General features: G+C 38.6%; 2 protein-coding genes across 2 annotated transcripts in view; one reads left to right on the top strand and one right to left on the bottom strand.

Annotated features, from left to right (window-relative positions):
- LOC134664557 (ubiquinol-cytochrome-c reductase complex assembly factor 1) overlaps nucleotides 1-20,483 on the bottom strand; it is a 460,862-nt gene that overhangs the window by 375,553 nt on the left and 64,826 nt on the right. The gene's annotated exons all lie outside the window — the stretch shown is intronic.
- Nucleotides 4,445-20,483, top strand: part of LOC134664564 (large ribosomal subunit protein eL24) — a 44,642-nt gene continuing 28,603 nt past the window's right edge. The window contains exon 1 of the mRNA XM_063521278.1: nucleotides 4,445-4,449. Within this exon, the coding sequence (XP_063377348.1) occupies nucleotides 4,445-4,449 (5 nt within the window). The remainder of the gene's footprint in view (nucleotides 4,450-20,483) is intronic.

The following is a 20,483-nucleotide window of genomic DNA, read 5'->3' as shown; positions in this document are numbered from 1 at the left end:
GTTACGCTAAGATAAAGACTAAGAAAAATGCATTCATGTTACCGCGTACTCGTATTTATGTGAATTCTCTCTTACTTCAACTGTCGAAATTGCTGGTGGTCGTTAGTCGGAAGTATTTGCGGAGCATCGTAGTCAAAATACGTTGACAAGGTTTGCATACTTACCACGATCTCTCAGATCAATGATCACTAATTGTAGGTGATTAGTGATCGCCAACTTTTAGGTACATGAAGTTTATTTTTTCTCCAATGTTACTATAATGAGTAAATCATTATGTTTTTACATTAAGTATTCTTTTTATAAATTTCAATCAAATTATGGGAACAAATGTATACCTAAGTATACCTACAAGTATCATAGAATAAGTTTATTATTATAAAACAATCTTCCTCTCGAGACGCAAGCTGAGGCACCCGCTGCGAGGCGGAGTTAAACGGTCCATTACTATCGCTAGATACTCGTAGAAGCGATTAAGTAACAAAATAAACGCGGCACAAACCGAAGCATTAGGCCATTAGCGACGGGTACAGTAAACTGTTCCGGGAACTAAAAGTAAGGCTACGGGGGAACGAAATCGCTATCATTAGGGTAACGAGCCAGGCCGCTGCGTCAGCCTGGGTCCGAGCAACTCTTTAGTTGCAAGACCTAATGAACCAGCATCCTCTTGGCAGCCTGCCTGCCTTGGACTACCATTGATTGCTGTTGCCTTGTTACCTTTTTCGATAGAATTACATAAAAGCTAATTGTTTGACCGGCTAATTGCATTCGCTGGCTCGCCTTGCGAGCAATTAGAAGTCATTTCAACCGTCCTTGAGGCAAGAGGTTACTCGAGCTTATTACGCTCCCAGCTTTATTTTTCTGGGCCGAGTTAACTTTATATGGTTGCTCGAAGTTTGGTCATGAATTTGAAACTGATTTTGTTTGAAAGTTTTCAACAAAACCTTGCTTTCCTCTCTGTAGGACGATACTTAAATGGAAAAATACTTTTCGTTCGAGCTAGACGGAGTTCTTAGCGAACTCACAAAATGTACTGGCCAATAACTTTACCGATGTTCCATTTAAAAGTAATATTATCTATAATAGTTAAAACTAAAATGGTAGGTAAATAGAGGGATGCAAAGTTAATTAGCTGTTGTGAATCTGTGTACAAGTAAATCTGTTTAGCCATTGTTAATCGTTCTGTCCAGCAGACTAACGGGTGAGCCGTGGGAACTGCGAGCCGTAATAAGGGTCGTGGCGTAAAACTTTATTACACGCTCCACCTCGGCCCATGAGGCGGATGCGAAATGACGGCCATTCTCATTAACCTCGCCGCCTCGCTTTGTATCAACGCTGGTTACACTTTTTCTCTCGTAAATAATAACAGCGGCACATTATTGCCGTACTATTGCCTGGAATAACGCGCCGGGTTGAGCATACGGATTTAATGTGTGCCGTACGTCCGCAGTTACTGCGTAACGTACCTTTCTGCATTATGTCCTACCTGTTTGGCTGGCCTGTGTTTTGGTGCTTTTATGCTTAACATTAGCAATAATTATTTTATTCTTTGTTTATGTTTATGTTATGTGTGAGGAGAGTATTTATTGAGCTATAAATTATACAAAAGGTTAATGTAAACTACATATGTTATGTGTTGTTTCATTTGGGTAGGTTTGATGTCGTATTAAATAGCATCATTAAATAGTAGTCTATAACTGAGAAATAAAACGAACTTAGGTAATTACCAATTCCAATTACAATTACAAAATGCTAAATTTGTTCAATGTGTTAAGTGCGTTAAAGTTAAAATGTGCCGTTTTTGTAGAGTTGTAAGTAAATACAAAATGACCTAACTATCCCCATTGTAATAATAGAGCGCTCTGTACAAGTTTAGACCGCAACATAACAAGTAGTAATCATCGTTTGGAGCTACCCCGGCCACAAACCGACGTTTGGGATAGAAACAAGCCCAACTCAACCCGGGAGGCGGTCACTAGCATTCCAAGGTCGACACTTTAATCAATCTCACTACTACGGCTCAAAATGCACGGTAGGTCCGTCTTGAAATATGAGAGCTGGCCCCAGGGAGCTAATGTTTTATATTCTGTCGTTGTATTGACAGTCTTGACTTATTGCCCGACAGATTGCGAGGCTCGTCTCCAACTAGCACTGCGCAAACATTATTCTGCGGACCTTTTTCAGACGGGCATCGGTATGCCTTTCGGGTAGGGGAGAGAATTCTATAAAAAGGCTTTGTTTGTAAATTTTCGGTTTCACCAGACTGTAAATCATGTATCGTGCGTGCTGTTGCTGTGAGATAAAAAATCGAGCTATGTTTTGTTGGTAACATTTTAGCGCAATGACTTCAATTCATTATACCAAATACTTACGTACTGAATATTTTGTAATTAGCCTATGTTATTAATAGTCAGGTTCTATAAGTAATACAGAAGATGAAAATTAAAAATGTATACTGCAAATAGATCACAAGGGCAATATTAGGTATATGTCTAATTAAACTACCAGCGGTTCGCAATATTTTACCATTTAGGTAAGTGAGTGAAAGAACCGCCAAGAAACTGTCATACCCAACATTTAAGTGCCTTTCGAAACCAAAGTTTATTAACAATGTGCATATTAATAATTTTAATTTACTTTCTGTAATATGCTGAACAGAAAACGAGCCCTCGCTGGACATGTAAGCTAAATTCTTGCGGTGAAGAAGTTTAACGGCTATAAAACTACAAAGTACATAATTATGAACCTATTGACTCAAAGTAAGTAATCCGCATAGATTGTGACCATAGTACCCGGCCCGTAATATAATTTAATCACTTTTAAACCTCTCAACGGCTAACTTAATTTACCGAGCGTTGCAGGAAAACACACGCTGGGGCCATGCAGTAAAAATGCACGTGACATCTCTTCAAAGCTTTTCATTATTAAGAGCACTATTAAAGGCGCCGTAAAAACGCCACAGCACTTTCTCTATATTTTTTACGGCTCTGGATACCACCTACATCATAAAAAGTGAAATATTGTGTCTCGGCGCGGATGCCGCGTCCCTTTATGAGATTAGATTGAACTGAAATCCGATAGAAACGTGAACGTTTCATATCACGCGACGTAGGTACCTATTTGATCCGTATAAAGTCGAGCCTTATGGTAACATTCTATTTCTAACCGCAGCTGCACTACCTACTGGTACTGAACGCGTCGCTGTCATTGTCAATTTCCTTAAAATGAACAGTAGTGCAGCTGTCGTTGGAAATGGACTGTCACCTTTAACGTGACATTTGGATGTCTTCTGCGGCTACAATATTGTTGCGACATTAGGACATTACAGCTGCGGCATTGATGCCGTGGCTGTATCTGCCAATTTCCTTGATAAAATGAAAGACAGATTGAACCTCATAAATCTCATAATCGCGGCAGTACCTACCTACAGAGGCGGCGAACGTCACTCATTTTTATCAAGCAAATTGACAGAATACAGCATCCGCGTCAATGCATGCCGCCGCAGTAATATCGCAACAATAATGCTGCTGCAGTTGTCATCCGAACGTCACCTTTAGCGAACTTGACGTGGCAATATATATTGGCCAAGCTATATTATATTATAAATATTATAATGTATGTAGCCGTGTAAATTAAAATAGTATATTATAATAAATGTATACTAGTCTTTTTATTGTCTTTGTTACCTACCGAGCAATTATCGTATAACAAAACAGACTATTTTCCGAATAAACACTCAGAGGTCTATCTACACAAAAAAACAACGAGTTGCACTCCGGGAGTGCCGGCAGAAGTGAAAACTCAATGACATTGTAACAGTTTTTCAATCAGGTCACGTGTCCGTCTTACCAAGGGTCTTACATCTTACGCTCTCGCGAGTTTAACATTTTTTCCCCATCACAAAAAGTGCACAGCGCCGCTAAAGAAGTTTTCATCAAAAATGGAATGGTTTTTCCGCGAAAAAACATTACTGACATATAATCTCCTTTGTCTTCTAGATATTGTTTATGATATTGACATACGCGTTTTAGAAACCTAATGTCTATCCTATATGTCTAATATATCTTATGCATACTTCTAGTTAATTAAAGCCAATTTCCTTTGGTATTTCGTTTCTATGTATCAATTTAATTAACTAGAAAAATAATGACGGATCCGAAGAAAGAATCAGATGATACGTCATCGCATTTATTATCCAGATATCTTCGACCGGAACGGTTTGACGTTGAACCTACGGCCCCCGCGGCTGGAGATAAGTGGTTGCATTGGCTGTATACCTTCACTAGCTTTCTCACCGAACATACTTCCACCGATGCCACGGATGATACTATAAAATTAAAACTGCTAGCGAACCATTTGTCATCTAATATTTTCATCATCATCAAAGACTGTCAAACCTATGAATCTGCTATTGCTCTCTTAGACAAAACTTTCGTGAAACCCCAAAATGAAATATTGGCTCGCCATGTCCTCAGGACGAGAAAACAAAAGCAAGACGAAAGTATTTCTGAATATTGCCGCGCCTTGCATCTTCTGGCGCAAAAGTGCAATTTCAAGTCCGTTTCAGCTGAAGAACATAAAGAACAAGCTGTACGATGCGCCTTTATATCTGGTATTCTGTCGCCTAAAATACGGGAACGTTTGCTAGAAAAATCATCTCTGTCAATGGACGAAGCTTATAATCAGGCAGTAAGCCTCGAAACAGCCGAAAAGGACTCCGAAACCATGGGTGTTAACATTCCAAGTACTTTGAATGCCTTGCCAGTATTGCCTTCACAAGAAGCTACAAATTCTCACAATGCTGCTGTTCCTGCTGTCCCAGTACCTCAACCACCAATACGACGTTGTTTCTTTTGCGGTGGTAAGGTACATCAAAGAATAAAGTGTCCCGCTTTCCACGCTCACTGCCAACTATGTACCAAGAAGGGACACTTTGCATCAGTTTGCCGGTCTCGTGACTCTCCTTCCACGAGTAATGCCATCCCGAGCATACCATCTCAAGATTCCTACGAAAACGAATATTCTGCTGCAAGTCCGTCGAGCCTGCGAAAAGCTACGGTCGCCATAACTATCAACGACACTCGCGCCGACGCTCTGATTGACACCGGGAGCTCCAAGAGCTACATCGATAGAAATATAGCACAATTAATGAAATTACAACAATATCCGCACAAAGAAACGATTAATCTAGCATCTCTAAGCAACACGTCACAAGTAGAAAGCATTTGTTTTGCTACGCTCCAAATAGATAATCACACATATAAGCAACGCCTTCTACGTATAGTAACCAACCTATGCGCGGACGTTATCGTCGGCCATGATATACTCAAAACTCACTCGAAAGTCGAGCTCGATTTCGGAGGGACCAGAGAACCCTTACATATTTGCGTAATGGAAGCATCAGTACCGCCAGCATCTGTCTTTACACACTTATCTGCTGATATTACGCCCATCGCTATTAAATCCAGACGTCACAACAAAGACGATGAAGAATTTATTCAAGCCGAGATATCTAAACTTTCAAAAGATGGGATTATCGAGCCGAGCGTCTCTCCTTGGCGCGCTCAGGTACTAGTTGCTGGAGGTGGGTCTCATCGGAAAAGAATGGTCGTCGACTACTCCAGAACTATCAATAAGTTCACATATCTAGATGCGTATCCTCTGCCTCACATTGAGTCTATAGTTTCGAAAGTAGCGAAATTCAACCACTTTAGCCAGATTGATTTGAAGAGTGCATACCATCAAGTCCCTATTCTTGAAAGAGAGAAAATATATACCGCATTTGAAGTTTGTGGTAAACTATGGCAATTTAAACGTATTCCATTTGGCGTCACTAACGGAGTTGCCGCTTTTCAACGCACTCTCGAACACATAATTGAAAAAGAACATTTACAAGGCACCTTTACTTATCTTGATGACGTCACAGTCTGCGGTAAAAACAAAGAAGAGCACGATAAAAACTTACAACAATTCATGGCCGCTGCTAAGAAGTACAATCTCACACTAAACGAACAAAAATGTAATTTCAGCAAAAGTTCCATCAGCCTCCTTGGATATACTGTCAGGGACAACGTAATTGAACCAGATAAAGATCGACTGGAGCCTCTAATAAATCTACCGTTACCGCGCAATACTGCAGAATTGAAGAGAGCTCTAGGGCTATTTGCTCACTACGCTAAATGGGTTCATAACTTTTCGGAAAAGATTCAACCTTTGATTAACAATTCCAACTACCCTTTAGACGCAAATGCTCAGCGTAGTTTTCAACTTCTTAAATCTGATATTAAAAAGGCAGCATTGGTTGCTATTGACGATAAAGAAACCTTGACGGTGGAGACTGATGCATCAGATTATGCTCTAGCCGCGACATTATCACAAAATGGTCGACCGGTTGCGTTCTTCTCGAGAACTTTGTCGGACAGCGAGCGCAAACATGCTTCCGTCGAAAAGGAAGCCTGTGCTATCGTCGAATGCCTTAGAAAATGGCGCCACTACCTTATTCACAGACATTTTATTTTTATCACTGATCAGAAATCCGTAAGCTACATTTTCGACCAAAATCATACTAGCAAAATCAAAAACGACAAGATTGAAAGATGGAGGCTCGAACTGTCATGCTATAAGTATGATATTATTTACAGACCAGGGGCTCAGAATACTGCTGCTGACGCTCTTTCAAGAGTTTGCGCATTTATGAACAATAATAAGCTGTACGAATTGCACGATGCGCTTTCTCACCCTGGAATTACTAGAATGTATCACTGGATCAAGCTAAAGAACCTACCATACAACCTAGACGATGTCAAAAAGATGACTGCTTCATGTCGCGTATGCGCAGAAATCAAACCACGCTTTGCCAAAGCAAATGGCACTTTGATTAAAGCTTTATCGCCCTTCGAACGATTGAATGTAGATTTTAAAGGACCTTTGCCTTCGAACACGAACAACAAATATATTCTTACAATAATTGATGAATTCTCACGCTATCCTTTCGCATACCCATGTTCTGATACATCTTCGGCGACTGTCATTAAGTGCTTCAAAGAACTTTTCTTCGAATATGGCCAGCCCTTATATATACATAGTGACAGGGGATCCTGCTTCATGTCGGAAGAAATACAAAATTTCCTCAAGAAATGTAACATTGCCACTTCTCGCACTACTCCCTACAACCCTCAGGGTAACGGGCAAGTGGAAAAGCTTAATGGCACCCTCTGGCGAACTATACAGCTGTCCTTAAAATCGAAGAACCTGCCCATCGAAAACTGGGAACAAGTCTTGAAACTTTCTCTCCACTGCGTACGATCACTCCTTTGCACTTCGATAAATGCCACTCCACACGAGAAGCTATTCAATTTCCCTCGGAGAACACCGGTCGGCGAGTCGCTTCCGTCATGGCTCGTTCCGGGACCTGTCTTACTTAAGAAATTTGTTCGATCGAAAACAGACCCCTACGTCGAAGAAGTCGAGTTACTACACAGTAATCCAAACTACTCATATGTACGACGACGTAATGGCCAGGAGTCTACCGTATCTAACAGACACTTAGCGCCTCTTCCCTTATCCGATAATGAAGGCTCTATACCCGACGGAACGGCTCCTGATGGAGGATCGGATATTCCCACATTGGACGAAGAACAAGAAAACCCTGTTGATGTAGGTACACTAAATAATGATCAAGAGATCTACAGTACTCCACCACAAGAAGCTCCGCCTTCACGGATCTTCCGTAGATCTACGAGGTCTAAGAAAATCCCTCAACATCTTAACGACTACATCCTGGACCCAAACGAAGAAATCATAGAGGGGGAGAATGACATATAATCTCCTTTGTCTTCTAGATATTGTTTATGATATTGACATACGCGTTTTAGAAACCTAATGTCTATCCTATATGTCTAATATATCTTATGCATACTTCTAGTTAATTAAAGCCAATTTCCTTTGGTATTTCGTTTCTATGTATCAATTACATAATTTTTGGATATCTTACTACTATTGCTATCATAAATACTGTACCTAAACCAGTAATGGGTTGCGACTTGTATACAAAAAAATGTGACTGGCAGTAATTCCAGGCACACATTATATCTTAATGTCATGTCAAACACACTTATATTTGATATTATACAAAGTGTACGATGTAGTTCCTACGAAACCAGTTACGAAACCCATTGCATTGTGATATTCAAATAATGGCCAAAAAACTGGGATACTATAAAAGGGGATATTTCTATGCAAAGTTTGTATGTAAAACCTTTGCAAGCACATTTAACGAATTTAGATAAGGATACGCTGAGCAACTAATGGGGCGAAAACCGGGGCTATCGCGCCTGTGCCGCTTAAATCCCTTCGCCTGAACAAAGAACTAGGACGCCAAAAAACTTGTACCTTCCCTAGTAAAAAATGCAAATTCGGCTAAATGACTAGGTAACTTACGAGTACATAATAATTTATGGGTCATACATTAATACCGAAAAGTTTTAACCGTTTGCATAAAATCTTTTATTACTTTCATTGAGATTGATTTATTTGGTGCAGCGAGCTTGTTGAATAAACTTGTTGTTTAATATAATTACGTACAACCAAGCGTAGGTAATTTTATTAGGTACCATTTCAATCCAGTTATAATAAAGAAAGTATCAATTTGCAAATTTTTGTTTAACCCTTTACCAGGCTAAGGGATATATATTCCCCACATACGGCACTTCAAACTTGTGTTCAATTTTCGATGAGTAAAACTGACATTTGATTGTAATTTTTGAAATGTCAGCCGGGTAAAAGGTTAATAAATAGCCCAACAGATACGCAAACAACTTTGTTGAACTAATTAATGGGTTTAACTCGGGAAAAGTTTACCGAGCAGGTCTATAAAGCTAAGGTTTCTGCTTGCCGCTACACAATTTCTCCTAACGATGTCTATTTTGCCTACAAATTTTCCCGTTCGACCAAATGACGCTAAAAAATCATATTTTATGCCGATATAACAACAAGCTTGTTTCAGCAAAGTACGGTCACTGATGCCAAATATGCTTAAATATATTCCAAAACCTTTTTCGGATACCCCGTAGTTTCCAGATCTAGAAACTTTTGGAAAAGCAAATTGCCTGTTTACCTACGAAGCGAAGACTCGACTTAAGTCGACTTACGAAAAGGTTCGACGGAGCAAGTAGCAAATATGTAAGTAGGAAAAAAAATAAGTATTAGGTAGGTAAGTAATTATTTTCTATTCCATTGTGTAAAATTTAATATTACGACAACTTATATAAAAATAATATCTATACATATAATAAAGCTGAAGACGGTCGAAAGTCTGTACATGGAAGATATTTGAAAAAAAGTTGGCTTGGGATACTTAGAATCGATAACAGAACACGTTCCAAAAGTTTTTAGAATTTTTGTCTGTTTGTCTGTTTATCTGTTTGTCTGTTTATTTGAACGCGCATCACGTGAAAACGGCTGAACGGATTTTGATGAAAACTTTACTAATCTGTCGAGAAAATCCCCGGCCAGGTTTTAGGCTATAAAAATTCAACCCCTAAAAGGGGGGGTAGCCAAAACACTCGATTGACTTAAGTTTGCCCCTGAATCTTATGGCGCTACTTAGGAAGGAGGGGCAAACTTTTTTCCAATATGTGCTACCACTATAGAGAACCCTGGTAAACTAACAGATGGCGCTGAATTTAATACGTGTTGACATGAATAAGCCACCGAGGAAGGATTTTGCCAAATTAACTCTAAGTTTAGAAGAGAGGGTATTACGTATATCAACAAATTTAATGGAATAATAATAATAATTATGTTGATTTAATAATACAACAAAATTAAACGAGTAGCGCTTTCGAGTGAAGCCAAAGAGTGAGCAGTAGAAGAGACGTGATTACATGCATAGATTCGATTTCAAGCCACTCTTTTGCAGTTCGGCGTTAGGTCTTATGCGAGGCCTTCTACATTACGGCAAAGTTGATCTTCTGCTTTAATTACACTTTGGCGTGGATCCAAATCCAAGCTTTCCTCTTTCGCAGCTGGGCCTTCTGCCTTGCTCACACTTCGCCAATTCAATTCACTTGGTCAATTCCAAGCTCTGCTTTCTTGCATCTTTTCACCTCTCTTGCATCAAACAACCTCGCTGAGACCCTTAAATATCGAGCCCTATGCGAAGCTAGGCTGATAAAAAACTGTCCCATCCCTTCTCTGTATGAAATCCTGGATTCGCGCCTGGTTGGGACTAAAAGTAAAAATGTACAACTGTCTATCAAATTGTGTTTTTTATATCGAAAAATTTTCGCGCTCGCTTCGCTCGCGTTTTAATAACTTTATAAGGTCTGATAAAGGTGACATTCGGATGGCGAATGCAGCAGCATTACTCTGTTGCAACGTTACTGCTGCAGCAATGTACATTTTCGTGATAAAATGATGTAAATGATTTCCATACTAAAAGTAAAAATCTACAATTGTCTATAAAATTGCGTTTCTTTATTGAAATATTTTCGCGCTCGCATCGCTCGCGTTTTCAATCACTTTCTAAGATATGATAAAGGTGACATTCAGGTGGCGACTGCAGCAGCATTATTCTTTTGCAACGTTACTGCTGCAGCACTGTAAATTTTCGTGATAAAATGATGTAACTGATTTCCATACTAAAAGTAAAAATCTACAACTGTCTATCAAATTGCGTTTTTTTTATCGAAAAATTTTCGCGCTCGCTGCGCTCGCGTTTTCAATCACTTTCTAACATATGATAAAGGTGACATTCAGGTGGTGACTGCAGCAGCATTATTTTGTTGCAATGTTACTGCTGCAGCACTGTTAATATTAGTGATAAAATGATGTAACTGATTTCCATACTAAAAGTAAAATTGTACAACTGTCTATCAAATTGCGTTTTTTATATCGAAAAATTTTCGCGCTCGCTTCGCTCGCCTTTTCTATTACTTCCTGAGATATGACAAAGGTGACATTCGGGTGGCGACTGCAGTAGCATTAGGTACTCTGCTGCAGCACTGTAAATTTTCGTGATAAAATGATGTGACTCATTTCCATTCTCAGCTGTAATGCGGCAATGAACGTCACTCAATTTACCAAAAAATTCAATGTAATCTTGATGACCCTAGGGAGATGGGGCACCATGGTCTAGAAATGCTTAGGGCATCAAAATATCTTAATCTGGCACTGGTCGTTTGCGGAGTCAAACGATTTGGGTCTCGCATTTTATACGCATTTCCATGCCTTCCCGAAAAAAATCCAATCGTTCGCAAAATTCTCGCAACGCATTGAGGTTACAAACGGCACGCGGTCTTCCTCAGGAGTCTGAAAAAGATTACGGTGAGTGGCGCTCTAGCTAGGCAGGCCGCTTCGCTTTCGCTCGCGCGCGTACATATATATACCTTACTGTATCGTCCGATATACACTCTGTCGTTAAAATCACGTGTAAAATTTTAATAAATGCGAAAACAACTATTGATTTTGGAGTGTAGTTTTATTTAGTGGTACCTAAGTGTAAAATATTTTATCTGGACTACAGTCCTTTAGCATATCCATCTGTCAACTTTACTTCAAGTTCCGCCTCCAGGGGAGAGGGAGAGAAATTAGGATTAGAAATTAATTAGCCGCTTACTGACACAGACCGAATTCCACGCGGGCGGAGCCGCGGGCACAGCTAGTCATTAATATATAGGTATCTACCCTATAGTTTCCGATTTAATTGGCGATAACATACGGACAGACAGACGGCTTTGCATTACGAAACTATAATGGTACCATTTTTGCCATTTCGGCTACGGAACCCTAAAAGATGTTCTGTTGCTGAAATACTGACAGACAGTCACAGACCGCCGGCATCATGGGCGGGACAGCAATATACCTAATATGCGCGTGCGATAGAGATAGGAACAAGCGGGTCAATGTACGAGATTTCTCGTGCTAAGCGTCTTTTCTTTACGACAATAGAAATAATAAGTGTTAAGCAATTCCTAAGAATATTTCAAATATAATTCCCAATTTATATGAAGGACAGAAACGTACCTCCGTAAAAATATTAGGTCATTTCGACTACGAGGAAGATAAAAATCAGACAAAAACAGAGTAATTTATCAAAAATTAACAACCTTGATTTGTGCCGCCATTTGTCTGAGACCGCCGTCAGATCGGCCGTGAGCTAGGTAAGTATATCTATCGGTATTAGGAGAGCAGCATAAGTAGGGCAATAACATTATCATAACAACCCAATTCTCGGGCTTGGGGATCCGATAGCAGATAATAAAAAATATTGGCTCACATCATTAATACATATTCAATGGCCGACCGCGGTCTGTTACGATCAGGTAAGTCAATTTAAAAACAATGTTAAGGTACATGGGGGTAACTCCGGAGATAATTTAGAAAAGTGCCAATATCTACTAAACTAGAAGCATTTTACATGTTTTGTGAGCTCATTTGGTTAGGTGCCTTGGAAGAACGCACCAAAAGTGACCTAAGTAAGTAGGTATCAGTTCAGGGGGCCGATTTTTGAAATTCGACCACTCGATTTCGTGTATTTCGTTAAATGATATCTTCACTACTAGGCGTTTAAATGCTACTAATAGAATTGAAATCGAGTGGTCAATACCACTAGATTCCAAATTTCGATCGCTCGTATTTCAAAAATTAGCATTTCGCCGTTTGCCACCGATTTTCGAGTGACGAAATCGAGCGATCGAATTTCAAAAATCGGCCTTCAGTTCAGTTCATTTATTTTGTTAAACATAGGTTACATGAAAGATGTTAGATACATAATTATACATTTGATCTTTATGTTTTACCCACTGTGCATCTCTATACCTACTCGTATATCTATAGATTCCTATAAATTGATAGACTGAATGTAGGTTACTAGATAGTCTAGAATGTCTATAATACTTACTTGCAATTCTGGAAGTTACCCTGAGCAGCTACCGCGAAAACCGAAATTCGCAAATTGCGGGGATCGTTCTCTTTTACTCCAACGAAGGCGTAATTAGAGTGACAGAGAAAAATCCGCGCAATTCGCGAACTTCGATTTTCGCGGTTATAGCCCTGTTTCCCAAGCTATCCTAGTCATGGAGAAATAAGCCCCACCCACACCCACTTAATATATTTGTTACGTGGAAAATGAAAATGTTGTGTACGCCTATAAAAATACCAATTCATACTCAACCGTTTTACGGCCATCTTAACGAATTTCCTTATACTTTATGCGTAGGAATTTACAAAGAAAGACATGAAACCGCTCATAAAACTGCCGATGAAAAATTAGGATCGGGATACAAAATGTAAGGGTAAAAAGAACGACGCAAGAAATTAATAAAATAAATATTCTAAGAAAAAAACGTGAAACGATTTTAATAGAACAGAACAAACATTTAAAAATGCCTCTGATCTTATTAATTACTGCACCCGATCTGTATACGACACTCTCTTCTCTCTTTGGTCGGTCCCTCATGTCTGAGGATCGTGGTCAGTATCAGGGTTGCATCTGGAGCGGATGATCTGTCTCCACCGGTTTCTGTCCAACGCGTCTCTGACGACCGTGTAGAAAGCAGAGGATGCCGAGTCTTTAACTTGATCGGTCCATCTTATTGGTGAACGACCGCGTGATCTCCTGCCTTCGGTGTGTCCAATCACTATCAGTTTTTCCAAACTTTCGTCACCTCTGCGCACTACTTACTGCGCGTATACGACACATGCCTTAATAATTCATTGATACTAAGGGGTTACGCTCGTAGCGCGTAGCCACGTCTTTGCTGTATGTAGCGAGTAGTCGCTACGAACAGTGTACCCGACAGTCGGGTTCTTGGCCCTAAATGTGTTAAACCTATGCCACTGCTGACGGATGTATTAGCGTTTATAGCGAGTTCTCACTAAACACTATCAGTGTGTTTTAAAGGCTCCTCTTCACGTTGGGCCAACGCCAACGAGGGACGCATTTATGCGTTAGAGGGAGCAAGTGATATTGCTATCTCATTCTACCGCATGGCTGCGTCCCTCGTTGGCGTTGGCGTTGGCCCAACGTGAAGAGGAGCCTTAAAACAGGCCACGGTAACTTACCGTTTGACTTTATAAATGCTCACTTTATTGTAAGTGCCTAATTATACATACTTACCTTCATATTAGTATTAATTAAGTTATTTTTAATATACAGGCCGATTATTGGGTCATCTATTTACCGAATTTCATGTGATCCTGTAACTATTTACCTGGTTCAAAACTACAGATAAATAGGTAATATAAGTAGTACTTCATTAGATATAGTGACGTTCAAATGTATTTAAACTGGTCACTTTCGCTCTATCAACGAACATAAATAAATCTTTGAATTTTTGAACGAGGAACTTTAACTGAAGCACATGATGGCTGACTAACGCAGACTAGGTACATAGCATTTTGGCGTAAAAAAAACAAACGTGAGTGACCCATTTTGATATACGAGTAGGTACGTCCGAGTAAAACATAACTTATTCATTACTATTATCTACTAACTAATTATTACTTTTAACATTACTAAAGACTTAAAATAGGTTAAATATGAGCTGTAAAGTTATGTTTATAAACACAAACCATATAGCCATGTATAAAACATCGTTACCTACGCTACGCTGCGCAGAAATGAAACTTCAGAGTAGCTACTCAGTTTCATAGTTCGTTAAGCACGTCGCTGCATTAACATTAAAGGGATATATTAAACGGAACCCCTTTATTACAAGTAATCCTGGCTTGAGATTCGTCTAAATTTGATTTCTTAGGATAAAATTAAAATTACATGCAAGAAAACGTTCGCAGACGAGACGAAGTTCCGCCACATTTTTGAATGCGGCGTAAGCCATATGCTTTGAGCGATATATATGGTACGTGCCTACTCAACTCAGGTAGTAGGTTTCATGAAATTAGAATGGGTGCCTTTGCGACCTGGTAGCCTAATGGTTATGGCGTCAGCCGTAAAATTCAAAAATGCAGGTTCGGATTTAGATCTTGATACACCTTGATACATAAGGCATCTCTTTTTTTTGCGTATGATATTTATATAAGTAGGTGACAATAAATATTTTACATTATTCTCAATAAAATTCAGTCAACTCAAAGAACCACGTGGAAATTTCCAGTTTCGCATATACATAGAATAATTACAATTGCTACACCACAGTCATGGTCCTGAAATCAAAACGAAAATACACTAATTTAAAAATAACCAAAAAGTCATACAAAGCAGGTGGATTATTCAAACAAAGTTGCATTCGTAATTTAAATTCGTAAGTTAGATAGCAGTAACAAATAGTTTAGATGTTTCATAAAAAGTAGCGGATTTGACCGGTTAGGAACTAGCTAGCCTATTGCGCCACTGCCTCCTACGTCGCACATCTGTGACGACGCCCGTTCATTTGAAGCTAGAGCGACTACGAAATACTCCATTAGAGCGCAGCTGTCGTACGAATTCGTAATTGGCAGGCCCTATAAATATTTCCCGGCTATGTTTCGGGTTTACGATTAACTCGCAAAACACTATTACGCCGTTAGATGCAGCATGTAAGATGTGTCGCATTTGACTCACAGACACACAACCACTTATGAGTGGTTGTGTGTCCAAATTAGGGATTTTGTAAAAAATTAATCCATCAATCAAGTTGCGTCCGTTGTGTCCTTAAAGGGCGTCACGCGTCACTTAAACTAACCCAATAATATGTACCACCTTTATCTGTCATCAGTCTTAAAAAAAAACGAAACGATATAAAAATGGCGTGATAGTAGGTACGGAATATGTGCGAGGCCGATTCGCACTTGGCCAGTTTTTATTGATACATATTTGTTTTTGTTTCAACGCTTAATCGTAAACGTGAACGCAAATCACAAATAAAAGGTGTGAAGTACTTTACAAGTTGTTCTGCTGATGCGTCTGATTTACATTTAAATACTTCATAATACAAGATCCAGTGGGAGCTGATCCATGCATTTGGGTTACGATTAACTATAACAAACTTCTAAACCGGATCCTAGGTTCATTTCAACAATGTAGGTACTTAATACACGCGCGCCCAAGTATGTTATAAGAGCGGGCCACATCGTTATAAAGCTTTAGCTCAGCCTGTATTTCGCCATTCAAATTGGGAATTCGGTTATAGAAGTTAGGAACAAGTTCTTGATTTCGACATTGAACTTTGCTTTACGAGTAAAATGCAAATTTTAAACTTTACCAAATATTGGTAACCTAAGCAATGGCGTAGCGAAACTGGCATATCTACGTAAACATCAAATTCCAATTCAATGTGCTTAAATTCGTATCCAATCTATGCGTTGTGGTCGCACGGGGTTTCGTTTTAGCGCACGAATTAATATGATACCAATCCAATTTGTATAGTGAGATTTAATTTAAATGAAATTCAATCCCAATTTTGTTGACGTTGGATGGACCTAGCCTACATTGTATTTATAACATGCATTGAAACAAACAATCCGCATATGGATATCTATGTTGACAAAGAGTTTTGCTGCGAAATGGGAAAGTAAATGGAACGCAACGGTATTCAGGGATTAAATACTTCTATGCCGGACCGAAAGCCGCCGCTTAACGTACCGCTTTATTGTAAAAAAACTATTGAGCTGCGCTTCTGTTTTTCACGACAAATATTTATAAACAATTTGTCAGTAGAAAACGGCGCGAAATCCGAAATTTGTAGGGATATCGATCCCTCGCGACTAATTAAAAAAAGTGCCGCATTTATCTATTGATAAAATTGGCTTTGCCACTCGCCACAAAATCAGACTGTTTAAAATTCAGTTTAGGTTAAGCGACGTAGCTACCCTATTTATGGCTTCTTTAGGAAAGTTGACCTATGATAGCCCCCTGAAACTAAATACCTACACTTAATCAGCATTATTTCGATTGATAATTTCATTCACGTTGCTTACTAAACAACACGAGTTCCTTAACTTCATTCATTTGGCAAATATCTTGCAAAATTTATACTTAAACTCGCACAATTTGTTGCCATTCCCCGTCCCTCCACAATTAAATTTAAAGTGAGCGGCCGCGACTTGGAGCGTCGTTGTTTTGATTTAAGGGAGTTAATTAATGCTAGTACCCAGTTCCGTGTCAATGGCGGGGTTTTATACGCTATAATGCTGATGGAAGTGCTAGGAGAGTTTTAGTCATGATATTTAAAAGTAATAATGTGGAAACGATTGAAGCCTCTTTGCTGATTCCGTTTTAACAATTGGATATGGTTCGCATCTTATTTTCATACAACCTTGAGTCTTATCGGCTTGCGCTATTGGTGCGCGTGAGATGCCCGATTAGATGACTCCTGATTGTTATATAGTAGTATACCCTATAATGGACGTGGAACCAGTAATGGGACAAAAAAACATAATTCCTCTAAAATAAGTATCTAAAAGTAGTTTATAAACACTGGCTGTATATTATCATAAATAAGAGTCCTAGAGCTGTTTCAGTTTGAAGTTTCATTAAATTTGGTTGTTTTTTAAGAAATTGGCGTCAACCCAAAAGTTGTCGTGTCACTGAAAAAAAATACCACTACGAATTCTTAACAGCTTCGCTAAGAGAGGTGAGTTAATTTATTAAATTTTAATTAATTAATACTTGATGAAAACTAGAATGTGTTTTGTTAATTGCATTTACCATGAGATAAGGTATTATTAGGTATACAACACACTATGTTGTGACTCCACAGATGTAAAAAAATAGTGGTATTTGGCCCAATTCCATTATAGGAGCTGTAAAACTGCGTACCTCCTATGATGGGACAATTGACAGAATGATGCTTGCCATGCCATAATTTCATGTTTAAACAATACAGAAGTAAAATGTAGTTACGAAATATGTCAATCAGGAGGTATTCTCGGACTTCGGATAAATTAATATCGTTTTTCCAAACTTTTATTTAACTTGCCCTGTTAGTTAGTGTGGGTCCAATCTTGGTAGCTGAATTTGAGCCACTTTTCGATTTCCGATTCAGTTGAAATTTTGTGTAAGTACGTAATTAAGTATGCAAATCGGATGATAATGCAATATTATGATAACATGGACATGATCTGATGATGGAGACACGAGGTGGCCATGGGAACTTTATCGCAATAAACCCTAAATAATTGTGTTCGGGTATATTAGAATTGTCTCGATGGATCTAATACAATAATAATTGGTTGTGGAAAGAAAAATACATTCAGCGATAAAAGCTTATACCAAACATTGATTTTTTTGCCGTAACTTATTCCCCATTTCAATATTTTATACTGATAGAGGATTGTCCATTATAGGGGGCCCATTACTGGATCCACGTCCATTACCGGGGGCCCATTACTGGAGCTTTGGTGTCCATGACTGGAGGAAAAAAGCATAGTTTTAATTTGTTAAATATGTGGAAACTAATTGCAATATCTTTGATACAACACGCCTAAAACATGAAAGACGGATAGGACTTTCATCTTTTAACACGCTAAGCGGTAGACCATTTACATGTATAAGGGAAATAACATAAATACTCCAAATTTCCTCTTAAATGTCCCATGACTGGTGCTGTTACTATACATCAGGGTTGTTGGTGCTGGAATGATTTCGTGTGTTTATTGTAAAATAATTAACAATGTGAAGTGTGAATTAAAAACAGATAGTAAGCTCCAAATGTGCTTGGAAATGTTAAAATAGTATCGGTTTTTACAGTTTTTACCTAGTTTTTGGCTAGTTTAAAACATTCCCGCACCAAAAACTCCGATGTAGTCTGATTGCATTCCAGAATGCATCTTCCTAGCGTGTCACGGCTCGCTATCGATCAACCTAAGCCCAAATCTATGCTTTGGCAACATTCACGCCTCTGCGATGCTCACCAAAGCATCTTAGGTATAAAATACTAGGTTTTCGAAGTTAAGTTACCCACTTCAGCGTTGAGATATTTACTTAGGTTTATATTGCATTTTAAAGGTCCAAAGGACCATTCAAGCATTATAGTTATTCTAAGATCATAAAAGCTAAGAATTCAATATAGCGTGCCGCTGGACCCTACTGCCAAGCATTCCGTCCGGACCCTACCCATAATAAGGCCTCAAATGCCAATCATGCCCCAATATTCTGTCACGGATAATTAACGTGCTATTGGACAATTATTTGTTGTCAAACTTGTCAATATTATGAAGCTGGTCTATTAGATTTAAACTTTTGCGTGGACATAAAATTGAACTACTTATTATATATAGTTATTCGAAAAAGTGTCTTGTGTTTTACAAGCATAATTTACATAACACCATATTTATTAAACAATTTTCCTGGTATTATAAAAACTAGATATAAATATCCGTGAAAGCTTACTTCTGTACCTAGAACTCTCCTTTCATCGTCGAACGTAAGTAGGTATTTGCGAAATCTATTTTATTGGGAAATATTTTATTCCATGCCAAACAACTTTTGTGTGTCGTAATTCTGTTTCACGACAGAGGTTTGGGAAATTCAATTTATTTCTGCGAAAAAATGCTGACTATATTTTTTTCGCATAGAGTTTCCTTTAAATTATTCCCGGAGTGAATTGTGTAGTACTTAGAAATGTGTCACCGTTAATATAACAGCGACCAATTTAGCTTATTGGAAATAATATTAACTTGTTCGTCTTTTCCGTTCTACTACTGGATTGTATCTGCGAATTTGTTTAATTGAAATTCTATCTCCGCCTCTTTACCTAACTTTAGTATTAGTAGCAGTAGAGACAAAGATAGTATTGAAGTGGTAAAGACGCAAATAGTTAGACAAATTTTGCTAATCGGAGTTTCCGGTAGATCAGTTTCATTTATATTTCATTAACGGTTTTGCCTGCCCGCCCATGTACACTTTTAGTTTTTATAGGAGGCTCAAGTCTATTTGCGTTGCAATTTAAAAAAACTCAATAATGGACTCGGCTCGGTACTTAAAAGACTCAGAAATTATTTAATCGCTTCTTAAAAACGAGTCGAGTTGCTCAAAAGTCTCAAAAGGCTAGTTTCTTCTGCCAACACTATATACACACACACATTTTTCCTATTCACATATACATATAGGTACATACTCATACATTTTTGTTTTTTTTTGTATTTGTAATCATACGCTTAATTTTATGTTTTGTTACCAACTAACCTTTTGGCCGCCGGACCTAGTCCGCAAAGATGCTCACTCACACGCCAGAGCAAATTTTAAGTAAACAACTAATAAAAAGTTTAGGGATTGCAAATAGTGATATCGATATTTACAATTTATGGTAAAAATCTTTTTAATTTAGCTTTGTTCTTATCCTGTTTTAATTTCATTCCAAATTGCCAAAATAAAACATATGTTTTACACCCGAAAATGTTTAAAATATAGGGATTTAACATAAAAAACAACCACTAAACAATGTCGATTCAAGACGTGATATCGCCGCACTAGGCTGTACGAGAAGTCTTTTATACAAGACAACGGCGCGCATGGACTGCCCGCAGTGCAGACCGACAAGGACCGT

The sequence above is a fragment of the Cydia fagiglandana genome, chromosome 5 (assembly GCF_963556715.1).
Source record: "Cydia fagiglandana chromosome 5, ilCydFagi1.1, whole genome shotgun sequence".
In the NCBI taxonomy this organism is placed as follows: Eukaryota; Metazoa; Arthropoda; class Insecta; order Lepidoptera; family Tortricidae; genus Cydia; species Cydia fagiglandana.
This window is presented reverse-complemented; position numbering and strand designations above follow the sequence as displayed.